This window comes from Mauremys reevesii, linkage group 6 (genome assembly GCF_016161935.1).
Source record: "Mauremys reevesii isolate NIE-2019 linkage group 6, ASM1616193v1, whole genome shotgun sequence".
NCBI lineage: Eukaryota > Metazoa > Chordata > Testudines > Geoemydidae > Mauremys > Mauremys reevesii.
This window is the reverse complement of record NC_052628.1, coordinates 121,361,293-121,384,558: the sequence shown is the minus strand read 5'-3', so window position 1 is coordinate 121,384,558 and position 23,266 is coordinate 121,361,293. Positions and strand designations below refer to the sequence as shown.

Genomic DNA, 23,266 nt, shown 5'->3' with positions numbered 1-23,266 from the left:
GTCCAGCTCTGTAAAGATCTTGCTGCTCATGAAGAGGCAGCTATATTCTGTAGGGAAAGTTCTACTGTCTTCCCAAGCATGACAGCTGAGGGCCCAGACCAGAGCTGGGTAAACTACGGTCCGCAGGTTACATCTGGTCTGTGGGACCGTCCTGCCCTGCCCCTGAGCTCCTGGCTGGGTGGGCTAGCCCCCGGCCCCTCCCCTGCTGTCCCTCTTCCCCCCACAGCCTCACCTCACCACGCTGCCAGCGATCTGGCCTGCCACTCAGGCCAAAACGTTTGTCCACCCCTGCCCCAGACTATGCCCTAGAGCAGCAGTCTTCAAAGCCCCAGTGTCCTAAACACCCAGTCAACTTAAAAAATTCAAACTCGTCCTTTGGCTAGCTGAGCAGCCGGCGGCCTGGGTAGCACAGGATCAGGAGGATGCAACCCGTGGCCACCCTGATCCCCCTTTAGACCTATAAGGGCAAATTCATCACAGGGTCAGGTTCAGCCTCTGGTACAGCCTGTCCTAATTTGTGCCGCCTCCTGCTCACAGGCTGTAGGGGATTCGCAGGAGCCCCCGATCTGCCTCCCAAAACACCCATCCTGCTGGAGATGCCCTGCACCAGTGCTGTTCGAGTTGTTATGCCTGTCCTTGTACTGGTGTAACGGCCATAGGGCAACACGGACTCTGGCCCAGAGAACCAGGCGTACCTGACTGGCTCCTTGGTCTCCAGGTCACACGCGCCAGGGGCCCATCGGCTGCTAGGTATTGTCCTTGTTCTTTACATCAGTGCACGGTGGCTGTGAAAGGCCGTCGTTCTGGGCGGGTGGCACCGGGCTCTGCCTTGGCACTGATGTAGTTGCTCACACGAGGTGCAGGGCAGAGCTGAAGGAGGCCCCTGATGTGCACTGAAGCCTTGACTCGGATTCTGCAGGGAGCGAGTTGTTGGTGCTCTGCACAGCCATCCAGGCAGGTTGGGTTCACTTTCCAGTCCTGGCCCCTCTCTCCCTGGGTCAGCAGGGGCCAGGAGAAGGGCAAAGGCAGCACAGCCAGCCCCTGGGGTGGGGTGGAGCCAGTGGGCACAGAACAAACCCGTTGGACATCTACGGGAAATGGAGTGAGACTGAGGCCACGGGAAGGAACTGTCACAGATCTAATCAATGCCTGCGTTTGATTGTCTAACGCCTGTCTTTGTGTCCCACTGTTGCTAGGTGACTATGGAGATCAGCGGTCTCCCGGTGGAGTTGTGGCGCCTGATTTTATCCTACCTGCGTCTGCCCGACCTTGGCCGCTGCAGTCTGGTTTGCAGAGCTTGGTACGAGCTGATCCTCAGTCTGGATAATACCCGATGGCGCCAGCTGTGCCTAGGCTGCATCGAATGCAGACACCCGAACTGGCCCAACCAGCCTGATGTGGAGCCCCAGTCCTGGCGGGAAGCCTTCAAACAGCACTACGTCGCCTCGAAAACCTGGACCAAAAACGCCCAGGACTTCGAGTCCTCCAACTGCTTCTACTTGTTCCGAAGGAAGAAGGACCGCCATGTCCTCCGCGTTGGGCAGGGCTGCGAGTTCGATACCCTCCGGGCCGCCTTGGCCTCGGCCGGCGTCTACGACCGGATTGTGCTGCTGCCAGGGGTGTACGAAGAGCAGAGCGAGATCACCCTCAAGGTGCCAGTGGAGATCATGGGGCAGGGGAAACTAGGAGATGTGGCCCTGCTGGTCAGCATTGATCAGCACTGCCCAACCACCCGCCTGTGCAATGTGGTCTTTATGCCAGCCTGGTTCACCCCCGTTGTGTACAAGGTGGGTCTGAAACTCTCACGGTAGCCTCGTCCCTTGATGGCCCTGGCTGGAGATGGGAAACGGGGTGGAGTGGGCCGATGCTCTGAGGCGGCACTGAGCATTCTCTTCTTTGGACGGCTGGTTCTTGCTCATGTGCTCATAGGTCTAACTGGTATGTGGGGTGGGGAAGGAATTTCCCCCCTGGCTCAGGTTGGCAGGGACTTGGAAGGGTTTTTGCCTTCCTCTGCAGCATGGAGTGTGGGGCATCTGGGTGTATCTCACTAAATCAGTCCCCTGCCATTGCAGGGATTTGGGCACTGGTGCATCTTGGTCCCTCCTGTTCTCTGCCTGTGGCTCACAGTACTTTAGTCTCCTGAGGACTGTAATACTTTAGTCTAATTCTGGTTGTTGGGTTTAGTGTGTGGCTGCTGGGTGGTATTTGTGGCCTGTGAGATGCAGGTCAGACAGGTCCCTTTGACATGCCTTCCTGGAGGATGCACACACATGATCTCATTCATGCTCTTTTTTAGTAGTGTTATCTAGGGCTTAGAGAAGTCAGGACTCCTCGGTTCTGTTTTTGGCATGGTAGCTGACTCACTGTTTGACCTTGCCCATGTTACCTTGGGCCTGGTCCAGACATTCGTACTCCATCAGGCTACTTGAGGCGCAGCCATGGGAGTAAAGGTTTGAAAATCTGACCTCTTGCCGCTCTTTGCCTCAGTTTACCTGTCTGTAAAATGGAAACCTACCTTACAGGAGTTGTGGGACTCTGTTTTTTAAAATAATTTAATTATCTACTTCATTTAACCTAATTGCTTTTAAAATGCTCAGAGGAAAAGTGCTATACAAGTGTTAAAAGGAAAAACTGTCAGAGTAAAAAAAATTGTATTTAAAAAACAATAGATTTCCTGCTGTGTGTTTATTTAGATTATTGAAACACAGATTAATTTACTCTTCACTGTTGCGTGCTGTTTAGTGACTTTGTACAAATTTCCTTCAGCCTCCACAATGAAAGTAGAAACATTTCCCTTCCATGGATCGTCAGTTTTGCTTTCTGGATCATAATCAGCTCAACGCTTCAGCGTTTGGGTTGCAGACAGTGAATGGAGAATGTTTCCTTCCAAACAAGCCCATTTCCCATTGGTGTTTTTTATTTTAAAAAGAAGATGGAGCCATGAAATTGATCTTAGATTTTGCAAAAGCTTTTACAAAATAATTTGTTTAGCTTGAAATTGACTTGACAGTGTCCCTTTTAAGCAGCTTTAAAAAAAGGGGGAGGGGGAAAAGAGGAGGGGGAAAGATGTAGGTGTTAGATGCGTGACATAGCTGATCCCTCACTAAAATACTGCAGTGTTCTCCATTTGTTTATCTTAGCGCTTTGATTTGAAAGGCTGCTCCTTTACCCTGAGAATGTGCAATGTGTGGCTGACGAAGAAAAGGTCAGGTGTAAAAATTGGAGAGTTGTGCAAAATGATTCCTGTGGCCTGGGAGCTCCTGTCCCCAGTCACTGATTGTATCTTCTTATCAAAATCTCCCCCACAGTTTGGGGACCACTGTACCAGATCCCGCTGGGTCATGGCTCAGATATGTTGTCAGGGCAAGGTGGGGACACTGTCGCTGCCTGTGTCGTACTTGTTGTGGGGATAAGCAGAGAGCTTTGTAGGAGACCCCTGTCTTTCCTCGCCACAAGGTGTTTAAAGATTACTGAGGCTGATCTCCAAGGCTTTCTGCACACAGGCCATGCTGGGTTGTGTCACAAAGCTTCCCAAGGCATGGAAGGGACAGCTGACGACATGACAGACGTCAGCGATCCAGTGCCACGTTCATGTGGACAACAGTGAAGAGTGAATGAACTTTTCAGTGCTAAGGCAAATCCCCCTGCCTAATGCTGACCCATAGATGTGTGAGAGAAACATTTAACTTTCTTCCAGAATGCTTGGGACCTGGCATACAACAGATGCATGATAGTGTGTAGAGCAGATGCTGTGTATGCTCCTGGTACATTCATAAATATTTAGGCAAGAAGAGGCCATTAGGATGTCTAGTCCGACCTCCTCTGTATTGCTGGCTATTACATTTCACCTGCTTATGCCTGTACTGAACCCAACAACTCATAGTAGATGTTGCTCAGTTCAGTGGCCCCAGCAGGTCATGTTGAGCCACCTAGTTGCTGGGATGTGGCAGCTGGAGCCTGCCATGCTATCTAGCATCATAAAGGTAACTGATCGAGGTTGGGGCAGTTAAATGCATGGACTCTTGGTGCAGAAGCCAATGGGTGTCAGTTACTCATGACACATGCCAGTTCCATGTGCCACTAGATGTGTGGGGGTGGGGGGTGAGGGGGTTGCTTTGAGAAGTGGAGTGGGACATAATGGTATTGCCAGGAATGTGAGTTATTTTTGTATTTATTTTGTCTCATGATCGTTCTTCTCCAGACGACCTCTGGCCACGTCCAGTTCGACAACTGCAACTTTGAGAATGGGCAGCTGCAGATCCACGCCCCGGGGACGTGTCAGGTGAAGTTCTGCACCTTCAATCAGTCCAGCGTCCATTTCCACAGCGTGGCCCTCGGGGTCCTGGAAAACTGTGAGTTCACCGGCAGCGAAAACGCCTCTGTCACCATAGAGGGCATCCCATCCTCTGAGAGGAACTGGGCCTGCAAACACCTAACCACGCTGGCCAAGTCCCACTGCGTGTTACAGGCGTCAGACCCTGCGCTTTGCAACGTGTCGAAGCGGGGCGGCTGGGGTGGCCCCCCAGCGAGGAACATAAGGACCTGCAAGATCGTGGTGGGTGGGGACCAAAGTAATTTACATCCTGCTTCCAAGACTCAGCTGGTGCTTGAAAAAGCAGGCGAGAAAGAGGCTGAAGTCAATGGCAGACTTTATCCAGCAAAGGAGGGGGAAGCCATGACCCTGGAGACAGACTCTAGTGACAGCGAGCTGAGCACGAGCAGCGAGAATGAGGACGACGACCGGTCGATGTACAAACTGTCCTATCGGGCCCACGGTCTGAGCCACATGCTGGCCCAGGTGATCCACAGCAGGCCGCAAACCAGTGGGCTCACCGCCCTGCAGAGGGACCTGGAGCTCAAAACTCTGCAGCAGGAGCTGCAGAGGGACAAGGAGGCCCAGTCTCTCGCCAGCTCTCTGCAAGGATGCCTCATTCGGAAGTGCCTCTTCAGGGACGGGAAAGGTGGGGTCTTTGTCTGCTCGCAAGGGCGAGCCAAGCTGGAAGGGAGCGTCTTCAGGGAGCTGACCTATGCGGTGCGGTGCATACAGAATAGCAAGGTGCTGTACAGGCTGGTAATGAAACCCTCCCATGCTGCTAAGGCCACCCGCCTGGGGAGTCAGTCGGCAGAGCCCATAGGCCACGTTGTTAACCGGCCTCCTGCTTTGCACCTGCACTTAAAGTGTGGGTGCAAATGAAAGCACTTAGATGTCTCCTTGATTGTACCCTCAGATCAAGGCGTTAGACATCCAAGTGCTGTCAGTTCTGGAGGCATCCGACTCTCCCTGCAAAGTTAGAGGCTCGATGGAGACCCCTTTAAAAATGTGCTGCTACCTGTCAGCATTTCCAAATACATCTGTGAACATGCCAACGGGTCACCCTGTTAGCAATGGAGGAACACAGGACTTGCCAGACTGGATCAGAGTGTGATCCGTCTAGCCCAGTGGCCTGCCGCTGACAACAGCCAGTGCCACCTGCTTCAGAGGAGCGTGCAAGAAACTCTGCAGTAGGTAGCGAGGAAGTAACCTGCTCAAAGAGACTGTTCCTTCCTAGCCTCAGATAGCTGGAGACTGACGCACTTTATCAGCATAGATTTGTAAAGTGGCCCAGTGTTCTAGAAATGCAAAAGAGTTCAGAATGTCAAAAAATTAATAGCCCTTCAGAAAGGGTGTAGCCAATGAAATTCACTCCCCAACCCCCCAAACCAGTTCAGACTATCAGACTGTGAGCTCTAGTGGAGCGATACTGGTGTGAAGGATCAGGTCTTGGTTTTGTATACTGGTAGTATAAGATTTCTGGTGCGCTTAACTATTCATGTCCTTGCTCTCAAGTGCCTGGTTCTCTCCCTGCTCTGATAGGTGAGCACGCTGTTCTCCCTTAGCAACCGTAACTGTTTTTCTCAAAGGAAATGAGTTTGCCATGGTACCTGTGACCAGTTTTAGATCCTAACTGTTCCATCCAAAGCTGACTTGAAGCTAAATGGTCAAGATGATTGTGGCGCTATAGACCCAATGTGGGACAGATGCCTCTCCCTACAGCAGCGCACAGGAGAGGTGTCTGTCTGACAAGTAGCCCTCCGCTCTTAGCAGTTCACAATTTCTGGCAGGAACAAGAGGACACACATGTCGTCTAGGCCACAGGCTTGAAAATGTTTGTTTGTTTCTTAGCAATAAGGATGTGGAAACTGAACTGAACTGAACCATAGCATTAAACCCTCAGAGGAGGACTACTGCAAGCTGATTGGCTGCGCTAGTAAGTGAGGCACTAGGTGGGAGATTATATAATGAATGTAATGATGCTTCCCAGATGAAATGCTTTGCAATGGCACCCTGCAGTGCCCTCATCCTCCCTTCCAAGTCATTAATTCCACCCATCTGCTTATAGGGAAAGAGATTTTAGTTGTTTTTTAAGGCAACAGCTAGTTCTAACACCTACCCCCTTCACCACAAACACATTGTAATCCTGGTAGACCCTAAACAAGTAATCTTACAAATTAGGAATGGGAAGGATCATTTATGTCACTTTTCCAGGCATGTGCTCTAGTGCTGTGGCGAGCCGTATGTTAAATGTCTTTCACATTATCGCTTCCATTACTTGAAGTCTGATAGATTAGTATCAAAACGTGGGAGATTTGCAGGAGAACCAAATCGCTGTATGGAAATGGAGAATGTGTATCGGGGCCTTCTCCAAAGGCAATTACAGCCTGTGGAGACTTTCCACAAACTTGAGAGGGCTTTGGTTTGGGTCCTGGTGTAGTGAAGCAAATGCTTACACGGCACATAACTGTGCTAACACGAGTAGCCCCATTGGGGCAGGGAATGGAAACAGAAAGGATGGAAATAGCTAGGCTGGAGCTGGAGCTGTTCTGGTGAAAACTGGCCAGGATTTAGCATTTGGGTTAACACCCCCTGTGACACTTTCTCGCCGTGCCCAGGACTGAGGGGCAGGTTCGCTGAGTTGGAAAATGAAGGGGAGAGGCAGGCAGTAACAGAAGGGGAGAGTGGCTAGTTCTGCAAGACAAGGAAGAATCAATGAAGATGGCAGAGTTCAGAGCCCCAGGAGGACAGAAGACAACTCTCAGAAGTTTGCAAGTGGGAACAGAAGATAAGAGGATTTGAAGTCAGAAAAAACAGAAGGCGGAAGGCAGGAGAATCGCACCATCACCAGGAAGAAGCAGGTCCATGTGATTGGAGATTCCTTGCTAAGAAGAACAGGCCTGTCCCCAGAGCTGATGCGGAGAACAGAAGGGTGTGCCTGTAACCCACACACCTCCTGGGTGTGGTGTCCTGTCCCATCTAGTGGCACCACGACCACTTAATGAGAGAGATGTAAAATGAGTCTGCTCTACAGCCTTAGCTAACAGCCAGTTGGCTTTTAGCTCATGCGGTAAAGGCTCATGCACTAAGCTCCAGAGGCCCCAGGTTCAATCCTGCCCACCAGTTACCGGGAAACTAAGATATGGGATGTGGACCTGAGGCTGAAGATGATCCTAATGGGAGCTGGAAAGAATCCTCTGATTGTCCTTCATGCAGGAACAACTGATACTGCAAGATTATTGCTGCGATGCATCAAGGGAGACTCTGCCAGGCTGGGGAAGATGCTTAAAGAAATGGAGGCTGAGATGATCTTCAGTGGGATTCTACCTGTCCCTGGAGGAGGAGAATGAAGGCGAGACAAGATGATGAAGATCAATAGATGGCTCAGGCAGTGGTGCCATAAGGAGGGCTTTGAGATGTTTGACCCCTGGGAGGCATTCATGTGCAGAGGACTGTTCTCATGGGATGGACTCCACCTGAGTAGGGAGGGAAATAGACTTCTGGGGTGGATGGTGGTACAACTGATTTAAACTAGCTTTAAACTAGGAATTCAGGGGAGACAGTTGGGAGATGCTCACGTAATCTCCACGCCTGAGTCTAATATTGAGCGGGAGGAAAATCAAGTAAGAGAAAATATACCAATGGAGACAGGAACAACAGAGGGTAGGAGAATGGACATCAAGAGGAAAGATAGGGCCACTACCACTAACAGTAACAGTCAGTAGGTGATACTGGCAGTAGGATCACTCTGTCTAATCGGGTGAGGAATCTGGGCAAAGCCAAGCAGAAACAACTAAGATGTGTGTACACCAGTGCAAGGGGTCTGGGTAACAAAATGCAGGAACTAGAACTAGTGGCACAAAAAGTGTGAGCAGATATTAGAGGGATAACAGAAGTATGATGAAATAGTTGTCATGACTGGAGTACAGGGATTGAAGCTATGTGCTGTTTAGGAAAAACAGAAATAAAGGTGAAGGTGGTGGAGTAGCATTGTATATTAATGATGAGGTAGTTAGAAGTGATGGACTGAATAAAACTGAATCTGTTTGGGTCAGAATCACTTTGGGGAAGAAAGATAACAGAGGCTCCTCTGGGAGAGTGCTTAGGGTCTGCTGTAGACTCCCAGGATCTGATTTGGATATGGATAGAGACCTCTTTAAAATATTTGTAATGAAATAAGCACTACTGGGATTTGTGTGATTATGGGAGATTTTAATTTCCCAGATGTAGACTGGAGGACAAGTGCTACTAAGAATGGTAGGGCCCAGACTTTTCCGGTTACAATCGCTGAGAGATTTCTTCACCAAATAGTCACCAGACCAACAAGAGGTGATGCCATTTTAGAGGTAGGGTTGGTAAGTAGCGAGGACCTCATAGAAGACCTGGTTGTAGAGGACAGCCTTGGTTCCAGTGATTGAGTTAATTCAGTTTAAACTAAATGGAAGGATAAACAAAAATAGGTCTGCAACCAGGATCCTTGATTTCAAAGGGAAAACTTTACAAAATTAGGGGAATTCGTTAGAGAAGTGGATTGGACTGATGAACTCAAGGATCTGAATGTGGAGGAGGCTTGGCATGAGTTTCTGAAGCTTTGACTTAAAGTATCTGAAGCCTGCATCCCAAGCAAGGGGGGGAAAAATCATAGGGAAGGGTTGCAGACCAAACTGGACGAACAAGCATCAAAGACAGGTGATTAAGGGAAAGCAGAACGCCTACAAGGAATGGACGATGGGTTGGATCAGCAAGGAAAGCTACCTCTGGGAGATCAGACTGTGTAGGGAAAAAGTGAAAACTGCCAAAAGCCAAGCGGAGTTTTACCTTGCAAAGGGACTTCAATAGTAAAAAAGAAAATAAGGAAAGAGGAAGTGGGACCATTAAGCCCCAAGGATCGAGATTAAAGATAATCTAGGCATGGCCTAACACCTAACCAAATATTTTGCCTCGGTTTTTAATGAGGATAATGAGGTGAGTGGACAGTGGCTAATGGGAACAGGGTTATAGAAATAGAAATTATTACATTTGAGGTGGAAGCCAAACTCAAGCAGTTTAATGGGACCAAATCAGGGATTACAGAAAATCTCCATCCAAAACTATGAACGGAGTGGGCATATGGAATTGCAAGCCCAACAAGAAGGATTTGTAATGAATCTGTACTCTCCTGGAGTCATACCCTATGACTGGAAAGTCGCTGATATAGTTCCTATTTTTAGGGAAAAAAGTGATCTAGGAAACTACAGGCTTGTTAGTTTGACCTCAGTTGCATGCAAGGTCTTGGAACAAATGTTGAAAGAGAGAGTAGTTAAGGACCTAGAGATACGCGGTAATTGGGATAAAATACAACATGGTTTTACAAAAGGTTGATCTTTCTTTGAGAGGATAACAGATTTTTTAGACAAAGAAAATGCAGTAAATCTAATCTCCCTGGATTTCAGTAAAGCATTTGATACAGTTCCACGTGGGAAATTGTTTAATTGGAGAAGATGGGGATTAATATGAGAATTGAATGGTGGATAAGGAATTGGTTGAACGGGAGATGACAGTGGGTCACACTGAAAGGTGAACTGCCAAACTAGAGCGAGGTTACTAGTGGAGATCCTCAAGGATTGCTCTAGGGACGGATTTTAATTCTCATTTTCATTCATTACCTTGGCACAAAAAGTGGGAGTGTGCTAATAAAATCTGCAGGCGATACAAAGTTGGGACATATTGCCAATATGGATGTCAGCTCCCTAATGTCTCCAGCCTTTCAGCCACTCAAGTTTTCTTCTGAGGGCTATGCCAGCCCCTGCTCTGCCTTGCTGGGTGTACCCCAGTCCCCGAACTCCTTCGAAGCAGCCTCCTGAAGCATCCAGCCCCTGTCACTGGACACTCGCAGGAATTACCAAGGAAGCTGTCCCCAAAGAGACAACACACCCACAAGCTTGTTTGATTCAGCAGCCCCAGTGTAACACCACAGCACTGCAATCTATTGATTGGGAAAACACATCTTGCCCTTTGTTACCAAGTATGTGTGTTTAAGAGACAGTGAGCAAGGATAAGAACAGGTTACAAAGAAAACAAAGGGTATAACATGCTTCTTACAGTCCGAGCTTAACTTTAACAGGCTAAAATCCTTGTCTCACCTAAAGCACTAGCGTCCCTGACTAGGATCCTGCTTTGAAGAATGTAAACGGCACTGCCCTTTGTGCTACCTCAGTGAAGAATGATAAAATGTCTTTTTGCGTCTCCATACATTTCCAAATTCAGTGGCACTCACACTGCCCAGATCCTGGCCACCGGTCTGGGGGGCTCTGCATTTTTTAAATGAAGCTTAAACATTTTAAAAACCTTATTTACTTTACATACAACAATAGTTTAGTTATATATTATACACTTATAGAAAGAGACCTTCTAAAAACGTTAAAATGTATTGCTGGCACGCGAAACCTTAAATTAGAGTGAATAAATGAAGACTCGGCACACTGCTTCTGAAAGGTTGCTGATCCCTGGTTTAAACCATATTTTAGTAGGAATCCACAGCTCCTTACACACCAACCATACATGCATCCCACAATGCTTTTGATGACCCGTGTGTCACCAGCTTTCATTTGATACTTGACACGACAGCCTTTATAGATTTGTACTATGATAACAATGGGTTAGGTGTAGTGAGTTTGTCAGGCCTGATGGGAGTTGCTGATGCTGAGTAGTGAACCCTTTGCCAGCTGGCACCAATGGGCCTCTGGGTCACACACCCCCTCTTGGAAAAAGTCCCATTGTGTCTTTAGTAACGGCAGATGCACATCACTTGTGCATTATGGTGCCTCAGATCACACGTATATTTAAGCTAGGGCCCATCAAAAGTTTTTCATCAAAACTTCTTCAACAGAAAATTGGGTTTTTGATTAAACAACATTTTTTTTTCAAAACGTGCCTGCTTTCTGTGGAAATATTTGACTTTGGGTTTTTTTTGGCCAAAACCCAAAATATTTTGATACAAAAATGCCACTGTGGTACCTAATGGGAGTTGTAGGTTGGTTGCTTCTTGTCTCCATTCTCCTCTATGCACCAGCCTTCCCAGATAGGCTTCATTTCCCATGATTCACCACCTCTGCCGGCCAAGGGGGGGACCATAGTGTGTCATGGGAAATGTAGTCTGACCAGGGAGCCCAACCTATAAAGGAGAACAGGAGTATGAGGCACATTAACTACAACTCCCACGCAACAACGAAGTGGTATTTCAGAACTGAAATATTTTGGTTTTCAATTATTTGCCAAAAACTTGACATTTTCCATGGGGCGGGAGGGAGGAGGGGATTCCAACCATCCTAACTTCAAAACATTTTCTGACTAATCAAACCATGGTTGTTTCTGTCCATACATAATAGTTGTAATGAACTCCTGCTGCCGTCCCTGAAGAGGGAGCACAGAACATGGATTTTATATGTCCTACAGAAACATCTGCTGTTTCTTGATGCTGGAGAGCAGCAGGTTGCTTTTTAGACAGGTATTTCAGAGATGTGGGGCTTTCTGCAACAGACCATAACAAGTTCAAAGTAAATCAATACTTTGAATTAATTCAGATCAGTTTCTTGTAATTTAGGTAACAGGGCGGAGCAAATCTAGGTGGAAAAGAATGGGAGAGGCTTCCGTAAAGAGAGAAGGAAATAAGGTCCTGAAATCGTGGCTTATGTAGGAGAAAGTGAACTGTCAGGAGCTTTCACTGTCTCCTGAATTGTGGATTACACCCCGGGGTCCACCTTTTTACCCACTCACAAACAACCCTCTCCCCGCTTACCAGCAAGCAAGAGCATTTCACATCGTCTCTTCCCAGTCTGAGCAGTCCAGGTACCTTTCCCCATAGGGTTGATATTGAGTAAACTAATTTGCTCTTGTGGATTTCTTCTCGGCCTGGCATTGGAGACCATTCACTTCCAGTTCATTTTCTGAGCTTGATTTGAATGGATTGCGTAATCCCCATTCTGGGAGAGAACGTGCGAGGCTAGAAATCAGCCGGGCTGGCTCTTTGAAGTGGGTGAAATCTTTTAGCTTTAGAACTCGGAAGCTGTACAATAAAATCCCTGCCCCGTTTCCTCTTATTACAGAGCTACAATGACATGATTCTTGGCTAAAACAGCTTCCCTCTTATCCCCGTTGGAGCAGCTGGGCCATGTTATTTGCAGCTGAAAGCCTTCTATCACAGCTCCAGCAGGGCCCAGCCATACACAGAGGTATTAGTAACTATAAGGGCCTGGCTCAAGGCAGGGAAATTCAGAGTTCAGAGTGAAAATGCTTCTTTACAGTTTGTGCTTCATTCATGCCTCTGTGAAGGTTGTGGGGAGGAAACTGGCTGTGTATAGGGAGCCTCGCTCTTGGTTTGATGGTGTTTGCAAAGCAGGGAGCATGCCCTGGGGGAATATGGCCAGATTCTCTGCTGGAGTAAGTGCATGCAGCTCCATTGTGCTCAGTGGAGTCTTCTCCCATTTCTAGTAGCAGAGAATTTACCCAGTGGACTGAGGCCTGGGAGAGTAACCCCAGTGCAAAGTCACCGATCCTGTGGTGGGGCCATCACTCTTGTGCCATTCCCCTCTCTGTCGTAACGGGCGTGGCTGGAGGAAAGGGGCAGGCCAGGGCACTGTCCCTACTGCAGTTTTGCCACTACAGCCTGTTAGCAGCTGATGTAACTTAGAGCATCCTCTGAGTGAGAACCAGCTGTGCATCCAGCAGCCCCAGAGTCAGGGGAACGCGGGGCTGAGCCGGAGGAAAGCCGTGGCAGGCGACACAGGTCCAGGCCTAGTTAAGCATTTCTGTGGCACCTGGAACTAGAGAGGGCCCTTTCGGATGCTGGACTGGAAACTGGATTAGCAGTTCTTACTGCGGGCTCTGCTTAGCATAGATTCCCCCCGGGCTCCGATTTGAAAGCAGAGACTCCAAGCTGAGGCTTCCCACTTTGCTATCAGTGCACGTTACAGCACCTACGTACTGTACCATGCTGCATGGTAGGCAATACCGACGTGCTGTGGGGGGTGAAGAGCGCAGCATCCTCTGTACCTTGGCCTTTGTTGGATTAACGATTTCTTTGCTCTCCGTCACGATAGCACGGAGGAACCTAGGGCCTGATCCAGTGGCCACTGGCGTCCGTGGAATCAGCTCCCTTGGCTCTAATGGGCTTTGGATCAGAGCCCAGCCCAGCAAAGCCCTTGAACAAGGTGCTCAACTTTCAGCAAGTGCCCGTCTCCCTGTTACCCCTGCTCTGCTGGGCAGGGCTTGGCACGGCACGGTGAACTGGCCCGCCCCATCAGGGCAGTGGGGAGCGACTAACCTTGCCCGCCTAGCTCCACGTTTAACTAACAGATTGAATGAAGCACCTTTTTTGGAACGAGCAAATAAAGGAAGTGTAATTTAATTACCTGCTGCTCCATGTTGTTCATTGAAGTGGGACTGTGTGAAAGCAATTTGTAGATTATTTCTCTCTAGTAATCAGACGTGGGGCTAGGGGTTTATTTGACTGGAAAGAATTAAATCCCATAACTGCAGGAGTATTAAACTACTTGTTTGCTTAAATAAAACAATGCAGCGATTAGAAGGTAATCCGCCTTAACTTTGCTGGCTGGGCTGATGCCGCATCTAGATACTAGGTGTTTTGCCGTCTGTGCCCTCTTGCTCAGTAGATGTGCTTTCACAGCATGCAAATAGTGCATTTGCTGGGCCAAATTCAGGACAGGTGTAAGCAGACGCTGCTCTGTTAGTGGAGCGGTGCCCGCTTCTACCAGGTCTGGATTTGGGTCTCTGACTTCAGGGTAGCTCTAAATAGCAGGGACGCATGCAAGCATTGTTGTAAGTTCTGCTTTGTCCCCTGACTTTGGAACCGCCTCACTCTGGGTGAGAAGCAGCTCGTTGAGTGATTCCCTGCTTTGCTGAGCTCTGTTTGGCTGCGTCTCATGAGATCAGTTACCATAGTGTGGCTCTGCTGTAGCTAACAATATCCCACATGTGGTTAAGGTCCATGAAATGTAATCTGGAGCACTGAGCACACACTAGAGGAAGGGTGTGGATGAGAAATACCAGTGAAGACACAGAGCACATTGTATTCAAGGTTAGTCATCCCTGCGCTGGTTTGGCATGATGGAGGCGTCTGACCCCAGTGCTTCTCCTGCTCCATCAGCTCCTCTCAGCCTTGAAGACTGGAGCCCCCAAGAAGCTGCCAGCTGAATGGAGTCACGAAGCTGGCACAGGAGAGCCAAGGTGCCACCAGCATGACCTTTGTGCAGGTCACCTCGCCTTGATGCCTCCATCTCCATGGAGACCTTGCTGAGCAACACCAGCACGCTGGTCAGGATTGCTTTGTGGCTCCACGGCCCTGTTCAGCTCTCTCTCTCTCTCTCTCTCTCCTCTCTGCCCCTCCCCCGGTGAGGTGCTGCTTCCCTTTGCTCCACGTTCTCCTCACAGCCTTGCTTTCAGGTCAGAGCTATGCTGGTCTGGGGCCGGTGGCCTCCAGCAGGGATGCACGTGTCGCCCCCCTGCCACGTTGCCAGGTTTGGGGTGGGGGAGGATTCCGTTCCCCCACCCCGAGCCTGATGCACGCCCCTTGAGAATGATCCATTTACATGGGCATTGCAAGAGGGGTGGGGTGGGTGTGGGGGGCACAGGCCCGTAGGAAAGACCTTAACAGACTCCGTTTGGTGAGAGACTCAATAATCGACCTAGCCCCTTTTATCCACTGCTCTGGGTCTCCCAGCACCCTCGTTAGGCAGGGACGTGCTCTTACCCCGTCGTACAGGGGAGCAGACTGAGGGGCAGAGATAATGGGGTGACCTCGCCCAGGGTCACACAGCAAAGTCCTGTCACAAGGACAGGGGGATGTTCCGCCAGTTTAAAAGGTGGCAAATTCAACACTGATAAAAGGCACTGCTTTTCCCCACAATGCTTAGACTGTGGAACTCACCGCGAGGGGGAGTGGCCAGAGCCAAGAACTTAGCTTGGGGATTGGACTTTTGTGTGGCTAACAAGAATATCCAGAGTTATAATTAACACTAAACATTTTGGAAGGGCTGTAAAACCTCCTGCTTCACTCTCACCAATCTCTAACTATTTGCACTCAGGCTGCGAGCCAATGTGGGGCAGTTTACCTCACATCTGCTACTGTGGGGTTCTTACACCTTTGTCTGAAGCTTCTGGCACTGGCCATTGGCCGAGATGGATACTAAACTAGATGGACCTTGGCAATTCCTGTGTTCCTATGCCTTGCCAAAGGCAGGAATAGCTTCCAGAGTTCCCGAATGGGCGCTCTAACCACACGTCCTGCCTTTAAAATAAAGGGAGATTGTGGACAACGTACAAAAATCCCTCCAAACGAGACCTGACTTGACTGTTTTACAAACAACCCAAAATCTAGTTCTGGGTTTCTGCGTGTGGCAGAATTCCCTCGGCACTGTTTGTCATTCGCACCCATCAGGCTTTATTTTAAACACTGTTATTGTTCCAGGGATGACTGTTTTGTGGGTGTTGGTTTGTTAACTCATCTCCAGAATTGTGCAATGCATCTTGAGTAGAGAGGGCCAGGTTTGCTGCTCATTTGCTCTGGTGGCATAAAACAGCCTTAAAGTGTGTGGGGAACACCCACCACCCCCATGGATGCAGCGTGTGCAGGCGTTTCCCTGGTTGGTGTAAGGGCTCTATCTCTGCCCCACCCCCCGGCCCTGGCATAGAGAAATGACCTGGGGTGTGACCAGAGGGCTCTGCACTGTGGCTGTTCTGAGCCTCCTGGGCTGAGAAAGAGCCTTGGGGAGCAGCGCACAAGTTAGAGCAGCCCTGAGGCTTCGTGCCCTGCATGGCCACAGAGCTTGGGAAGCACCAAGGTGGCTTGAAACCAGCAGCCAAGCACAGGAGTGGAATAACAGGATCAGGCCCAGGATTTTCCAAAAAGAATCCATTAAAATATTTGTGCGTGTGAGAGAATATTAATAACATCCAGCTCTTCTCACCAATACTTCTCAAAGTGCTTTGCAATGGAGGCCAGTATCATTATCCCCATTTTACAGGTGGGGAAACTGAGGCGGGGGGGCGGGAAAGTGACTTGCCCAAGGTCACCAGCAGAGCTGGGACTAGAATGCAGGTTTGCTGGGTCCCACGCCAGTCCTCTACCCACTAGGCTGCATTGGCCATCTGTAGCCATCATGGAGCATCTCAGCCCTGCAGGGGACTGACTGGCAAGGACACTTAGTCAAACCCTAATCCTGCAGCTGTGGGATTTCTCTCAATGGTATTGTGATGGCTGCTGCAGTGAAGCAGGGAGCAGCTGATAGAAATGAGAGAGACAGAGATGGACAAAGAGAAATTCATGGTAAGGATTTTAAAGTCCTGGCATGACAAGAAGTGTTTAGCTCAGGAATGATAACCCATGGTAGTAAGATGGTCTCTCTGCCATCAGAGCAGATATTGAGAGCTGCCCAAGGGAATCAGGTGCCCAAAGCCTAGTGAAAATGAAGGCAGTGTTGCTACCTCTTGTGATTTTATTGTGACTCTCACACTTGGGTGTTTTTTTTCCATGAAAACTGGAGTAATGGAAATAGGATGAAAGTTAGTAGTGCAAAGTGCAAGGTCATGCAGTTAGGGATTAACAACAAGAATTTTTGCTATAAACTGGGGACGTATCCGTTGGAAGCCACTGAGGAGGAGAAAGACCTGAGTATAATGGATGACTACGAGCCGCCAATATGATGCGGCTGTGAAAAAGGCTAATGCAATCCTAGGATGCCTCAGGCGAGGTATTTCCAGTAGAGACAGGGAAGTGTTAGTACCGTTGTACAAGGCACTGGTGAGACCTCATCTGGAATAACGTGTGCAGTTCTGGTCTCCCATGTTTAAGAAAGATTAATGCAATTGGAACAGGCGCAGAGAGAGGCTACTAGGATGATCCGAGGAGTGGAAAACCTACCTCATGTGAGGAGACTCAGAGCTTGGCTTGTTTAGCCAAACCAAACAAAGGCTGAGGGGAAATGTGATTGTTCCCTATGAATACATCAGAGGGATAAACAGTGAGGGGGAGTTATTTAAGTTAAGCGCCTTGTTGACAAAAACAAATGGATATAAACTGGCCATCAACAAGTTTAGGCTTGAAATTAGAGGAAGGTTTCTAACTATCAGAGGAGTGAAGTTCTGGAACAGCCTTCCAGGGGAGCAAAGGGTGGTGGTGGGGGGAGAATTGGCTTCAAGACTCAGCTTGAGAAGTTTATGGAGGGGACGGTACGATGAGACTGCCTACAATGGCATGTGGCCCATCGGCGACTGCTAGCATCAAATATTCCCAACGGCCAGTGATGGACACTAGATGGGGAGGGCTCTGAGTTACTACAGAGAAAATTCTTTCCCAGGTGTCTGGCTGGTGGGTCTCACCCACATGTTCAGGGTTCAACTGATCACCACATCTGGGGTCAGGAAGGATTTTTCCCCCAAGTCAGATTGGCAGAGACCCTGGCTGGGGGGAGTGGGGTGGAGGGGGGGTCACCTTCCCCTGCAGCATGGGACCGGGTCACTTGCTGGTTTGAACTAGTGCAAATGGTGGAGTCTCTGTAACTTGACGTCTTTAAATGATGATTTGAGGAGTTTAGTAACTCAGCCAGAGGTCAGGGGTCTGTTACAGGAGGGGGTGGGTGAGATTCTATGGCCTGGGCGATGGAGGTCAGGAGGTCGGACTAGATGAACATGATGGTCTCTTCTGGCCTTAAAGTCTGTGAATCTAATGAACTTTTTGGCATCATAACACAGAACATGATACTGCTAGTAGTTGAAGGCAATGGGAGTTTTCCATGCACCAGGGACTCCTGAGGTGGCAGAAGGTTAAAGCGATGCTTTTCCTACGAGGTTCCTTCTTCAGACACAGACTGACTGAAATTACTTTTCCTCTGCCCTGTAGATCATCATGCTGAAGAATGACATTCACCACTGCAAAGCATCAGGGATATTTCTGCGCTTGGCAGCTGGAGGTCTGATTGCAGACAATAACATCCATTCAAACTGCGAGGCGGGGGTGGATATCCGGAAGGGAGCCAACCCTCTGATACTGGTAGGTACATTCCCTCTGCCTGGATCTGTCTGACACTACTCCTTTTTTGGGGCCAAAAAGGCACCAAACATTCCTGTCTGACCTGCCCTGGAGTGTCACCCTGGCCTTTAAGAACTAAAGGATTTTGGCTTCTTGCCCCAAGGCTAACCTTTCTGGGTTCTTCGTTAGTGAATTCTGCCTCAAAATAATCTGCTTGATTCAGCAGGCCTCCTCTTGGACAAGCGTATTTCATTTGACATTGAAATGGTGACTCAAGGCAAACAGGCTATAGGGCTATTTAAACAATCCCCAAATGTCACCTACCTTGCAGTTGCTATGCTTAGGGAAAGAACAGTTACCTACAGGGCATCAGGGCATTCTCCTCACTCTAAACAGCATATCAAATGGACATTGAAATAGAGCAATGAAGTCACCTGTGCAGTCGTGCTGTAAATGATGCAGTCGTGATAAATTGCACCTTGCGCTTTGGATCAGCTCACCTGCCCTCTGCCCACCGTTCTGTCTGCCCTGGGTTTAAATCTCTGAGCAGCAGCCACCAGTGGGGGGGGGACCCCAACCAGCCTCATTAATGTGTCCTCTTGCCCTTCTGATGTGGAATTTCCTCCCTAAGTTGCCGCGTGCCGACTTCCAGGATGGACAGTATTGTTACTATTTCTTAAACATTGTTATTACAGTCGCACCCAAAGGTCCAAGTCATGACTGGGACCCCATTGTGCCGGGTGCTGTACAAACACTGCCTCCAATCTGAATTACCTCCCCAAGGCCGCGCTGGCCCAAGCCCCAGGATGGGTAATATTCAGCCCTGCGCCAGGGTCAGGTTTAAAATCCAGTATTTTGCAACTCTGCAGCGCTTGAAACAGCAGCTTCCCATTGGGAAGAGCTGAACAGCCAACAGCTCCCATTGCTCTCAGCTGGGGAGAAGGGAATCCCCATTGCTCTCAGCTGGGGAGAAGGGAATCCCCATTGCTCTCAGCTGGGGAGAAGGGAATCCCCATTGCTCTCAGCGGGAGCTGTGGGGCACTGAGCATTTTTGAAAATCTATCCCATAGCGCTTCTGTCCTTCCTCCCCTCAGCCCGTCTGCCCCGGGATCGGCTTAGACTGGGCTCTTATCCTGTCCGTCAGCACCCTGTAACCACTCCCTTGGTTACAGGGAGCACTCAGATGACATAACGAGCTGAGGACCAAAGCAGCCTGACCGGGGCTGTGTTCCAGGGCTACCAAGAAGTATGATGTTCTTGCGTAGAGCCCGGAGAGATCTTTATGTGGAGGAAACTGGAAGACTGAGCGTGACACACTCGCCGTCCTTGCTCTAAGCTTGTTCATCAAGCTCTGTTTACCACTCTGTTTCTGTCCCCTGAAAGAGCCGGTCCCGGCTGCGGTAAAGGCAGCGTGTCGCCATTTGAGTGCACCTAGCAGGACATTCACATGCCTCGGGATTAAGTGGCGGCCCCATGTATGTGTGTGAGAAGCATGGAGGTGTATTGCTCCACTCACAGATCATGCCCGCCGCAGACAAAACAAAATCCTTTCCATGTCAGCTGCACAGGACTGCTCTCTCCAGCAGCAGGGAGGGCTCCTGACTGGTTCGGGAGAGACAGAGCTTCCACTTCCATGGTGCTGCCCCCAATTCATATCAGGGCTGACCAACGTCTTTTTTCCTCCTCTGCTGGCTGTTTGGTAATGATCAACCTCTACCCAGCAGGCACATCACAGAGAGACACTGCCCAGCATGGCACCCTAGTTGGGTGTCCTCTGGCATGCCAGGGATTGAATGGGCATGAAGACCTCTGTCCCCAGACCTATCCAGGGTCAGGACCCATTGGCAGGGCAGGGTGGGGATGGCTGCAGTGCTACCGTAGCAGCTGGGTACATAGAGCAGGGGGACTCCAGTCATGCCAGGGTTGTAGATCCAGCATCTGTTTAATAGGCAACAGGTTTAATACAAACAAGAGGAAGTGCTTTTTCCACAAAATGCACAATTAACCTGTGGAACTCATTGCCAGGGGATGTTGTGAAGGCCAAAAGTATAACTGGGCTCAAAAAAAGAATTAGATCTGTTCCTGGAGGATAGGTCCATTGAGGGCTGTTAGCCAAGATGGTCAGGGATGTAACCTTATGCTCTGGGTGTCCCTAGCCTCTGATTGTCAGAAGCGGGGCATGGGAGATGGGGAGGCTCACTCAATGATTGCCTGTTCTGTTCATTCCCTCTGGAGCATCTGGCATTGGCCACTGTCAGAGGCAGGATGCTGGGCTAGGTGGACATTGGTCTGACCCATTGTGGCAGCTTTAAAGTTATTTCAATGCGCAGTAAATTCGTGCAGGAAAATTAAAAGTGGAACAAGACTTTGGTCCGCTAAAGGGGTTTCTGTTTTTGTGACCCCTCCTGGCAACTGGGTCCATTGTCCACATCCCTCTCCATACAAGCTGCCCATCTCTCTCCTGCAATCTCCTGTCGTGTACTCGTCTGAGTGATCTCTCCTCTATTTTGCCTTTATTCTCTCCGCATGTGCATAAATGGAATTGCAGTGTAATAAGATACACAGTGGCCTTCGCTCAGGCATCGTTGTCCTTGGCAACGGAAAAGGAATCATCCGTAGCAATCAGATCTATGGGAATAAAGAAGCCGGCATTTATATTCTGTATAATGGGAACCCCATTGTGAGGTATGTTATTAAGCAATGACCTCTCTCGCTCCCTCCTTTCATGTTCGTCTCCCCTCCCCTCCCCCCTGTATGTTTTTCATGTATTAACCTCCTTCCCCAGGTAAGGAGCAGAAATATCACTGTTATGGGGCTTTTCTGTGGCTGAGTCTGTCCCCCAAGAGCTCCCATGTGTAGTTCTCTAATGCTGACCTTTGATTTCAAAGGGAAACGGGCTTTGCCAGCGCTGCATTGTTCAGAGAAGGTGGCCGCTGGACTCTGAGTCGGGGGGAGTAAAGGAATCGTTCTTTAGACAAGTAATTGCCATTCTGGTTTGTCTTCCTGCTGAAAATCCTCCTAGCACTTTATTTCTTTTGGAGTTTGCTGACTACAGCCGATCCGTTTGAACCGGAGTGTCAGAGCCTGGCGGGTTTCCTTCAGACCAGCAGAATTCAGCTGACTTCATTCTTTGGCTGTGGTTCTTGGTGAACTCTTCCAACATGCTGCACATAGCTCCTGGTGAGGAGGGGGACAGCATGTGCTGTTTTCCAGGCTGTCTCCTGGCTATAGAGAGCAGAGATTGGATCATGTGCTAATCCATGCTGGGACTGATCCAGACTCAGTGCAAAATCACCCCAAGCATGTCATAGACTCCCCAAGGCCAAAAGGAATTGCTGTGATCATCTTGCCTCAATGTGTCCATCCCCCTCTGCCCCCTCATGCACACCCTGCCTGGCAACCCTGTCATGAAATCACAGCACATGGGTAGTTTGATTAGTCATTGATGCTGGAATTGAAAAGTGAGCTCTGGCCCCCTCCCCTCAGGAGAGTAATCCTTTTAGCCTTGATAAAACGGGTGGGACGTCTCCTTTGGGTCATATCCTGCCTTAGAATTGTGCGCGCAACCCTGCTGGCATGGGAAGCAGAATGTTCCCACTGAGGGCAGGGCACTGCCACCTGGACAGATGGTTTCGTGGTGTGGGAGTGAGGGGGTGCACTCCCCTGGTGCAGGTGACCCACGTTAAGCAAAGCGGCCTCCTCCTTAACCTTGACCTTGCTGCTCTCCCTGGTAAGAAGCGTTTCAATGCCTGGTGCGTTCCAAGGAGGGGCGGGGGATGGATCTATACTCTGCACCTGCCAGAGTCAGTGGGCAACAGGCAGCAATGGTACGTGCCAGCCGCCTCTCCTGAGGGGAAACGGAAAGCCATGCAGCTCGCCGAGTCCTCTTCTCCTCTGATTTTAGTTCAGAGGTTTGCCCTGGCCATTTTGGTCAGAAATGGCCCTGCCCCTTGCTGTTGGGATGGTTGGTTGCTGCCCTCCCACCCCAGACATGGCTGCATTTAGTAGTATTATTTATATTGCAGTAGAACCTAGAGATCCTAACTGAGATCAGGGCCCCACACCGCGCACACCGAGTGGGAGACAGTCCCTGCCCTGTGGAGCTTACAGTCCAAGTAAACGAAGGAAGAATGATCTTCCCAGGAGTAGAGGTCAGGAACAGAGGCAAAGAGAAACAAGTAACGTGTGTACACACACACACACACACACACACACACACACACACACACACACACACACACACACACACACACACACACACACACACACACACACACACACACACACACGATCAGGAAATGAATGAAACACACACACACACCCACCCCAGGATCAGGAAATGAATGCAGCTCACCTGTGTCTGAATCTATTGCCCTAATCATTAGGGAGCCCTTCCTCTCATTCTGTTCATATATAGGGACCAGAGTTTGTAAAGCATGTTGGGGTGAAAATTGCTGTATCAACATGCAATATTAGAACACTTAACGTTGTGAAATAAGCTGCCATATTCCCTTCATTTGCCTCCCCCCCCATGATGCTCTTTTGTTTGACTTTTAAGTAATTTGAGTTTTGTATTTTAAATAGTAATAACCATACTGTGCGTTTAGATAAAGTGACTTTCATCCTGAAGGAGCCCAAATTGCATCACAAAGTCTATTAAAGCCACTTCAGCCACTGTTGAAATGTAGCCCCCTCTGGGGTGGAATCTAGGATGGAATTCATGTAACGGCTCACAGCAACACTACACACCAGTTTAGGCAAGAAAAATATTATGTGGAATTGTAACTGCAAGGGATGTGTAGTAGGCAGAATGTGATTATTCATGCTAAGAATACGTATAATTAAGCCCAAATCTTGCAGTCCTTATTTAAGTAAAACTCCCACTAACTTCTCATTAGTCCACGTTCTGTGCTGAGTGCAGAGCTGAAAGT

General features: G+C 49.2%; 1 protein-coding gene across 4 annotated transcripts in view; it reads left to right on the top strand.

Annotated features, from left to right (window-relative positions):
• The window catches only part of FBXO10 (F-box protein 10), a 58,279-nt gene that overhangs the window by 12,228 nt on the left and 22,785 nt on the right, over nt 1–23,266 (top strand). For 3 of the 4 annotated variants that reach the window (XM_039542938.1, XM_039542935.1, XM_039542937.1), the window contains exons 2-5: nt 1,197–1,787; nt 4,202–5,056; nt 18,207–18,356; nt 20,884–21,020. In XM_039542938.1, coding sequence (XP_039398872.1) covers nt 1,203–1,787; nt 4,202–5,056; nt 18,207–18,356; nt 20,884–21,020 — 1,727 coding nt within the window. In that variant the 5' untranslated portion in view covers nt 1,197–1,202. Of the gene's footprint in view, nt 1–644; nt 751–1,196; nt 1,788–4,201; nt 5,057–18,206; nt 18,357–20,883; nt 21,021–23,266 lie in introns of those variants that run through there. The other variant, XM_039542936.1, reaches the window with a different exon arrangement.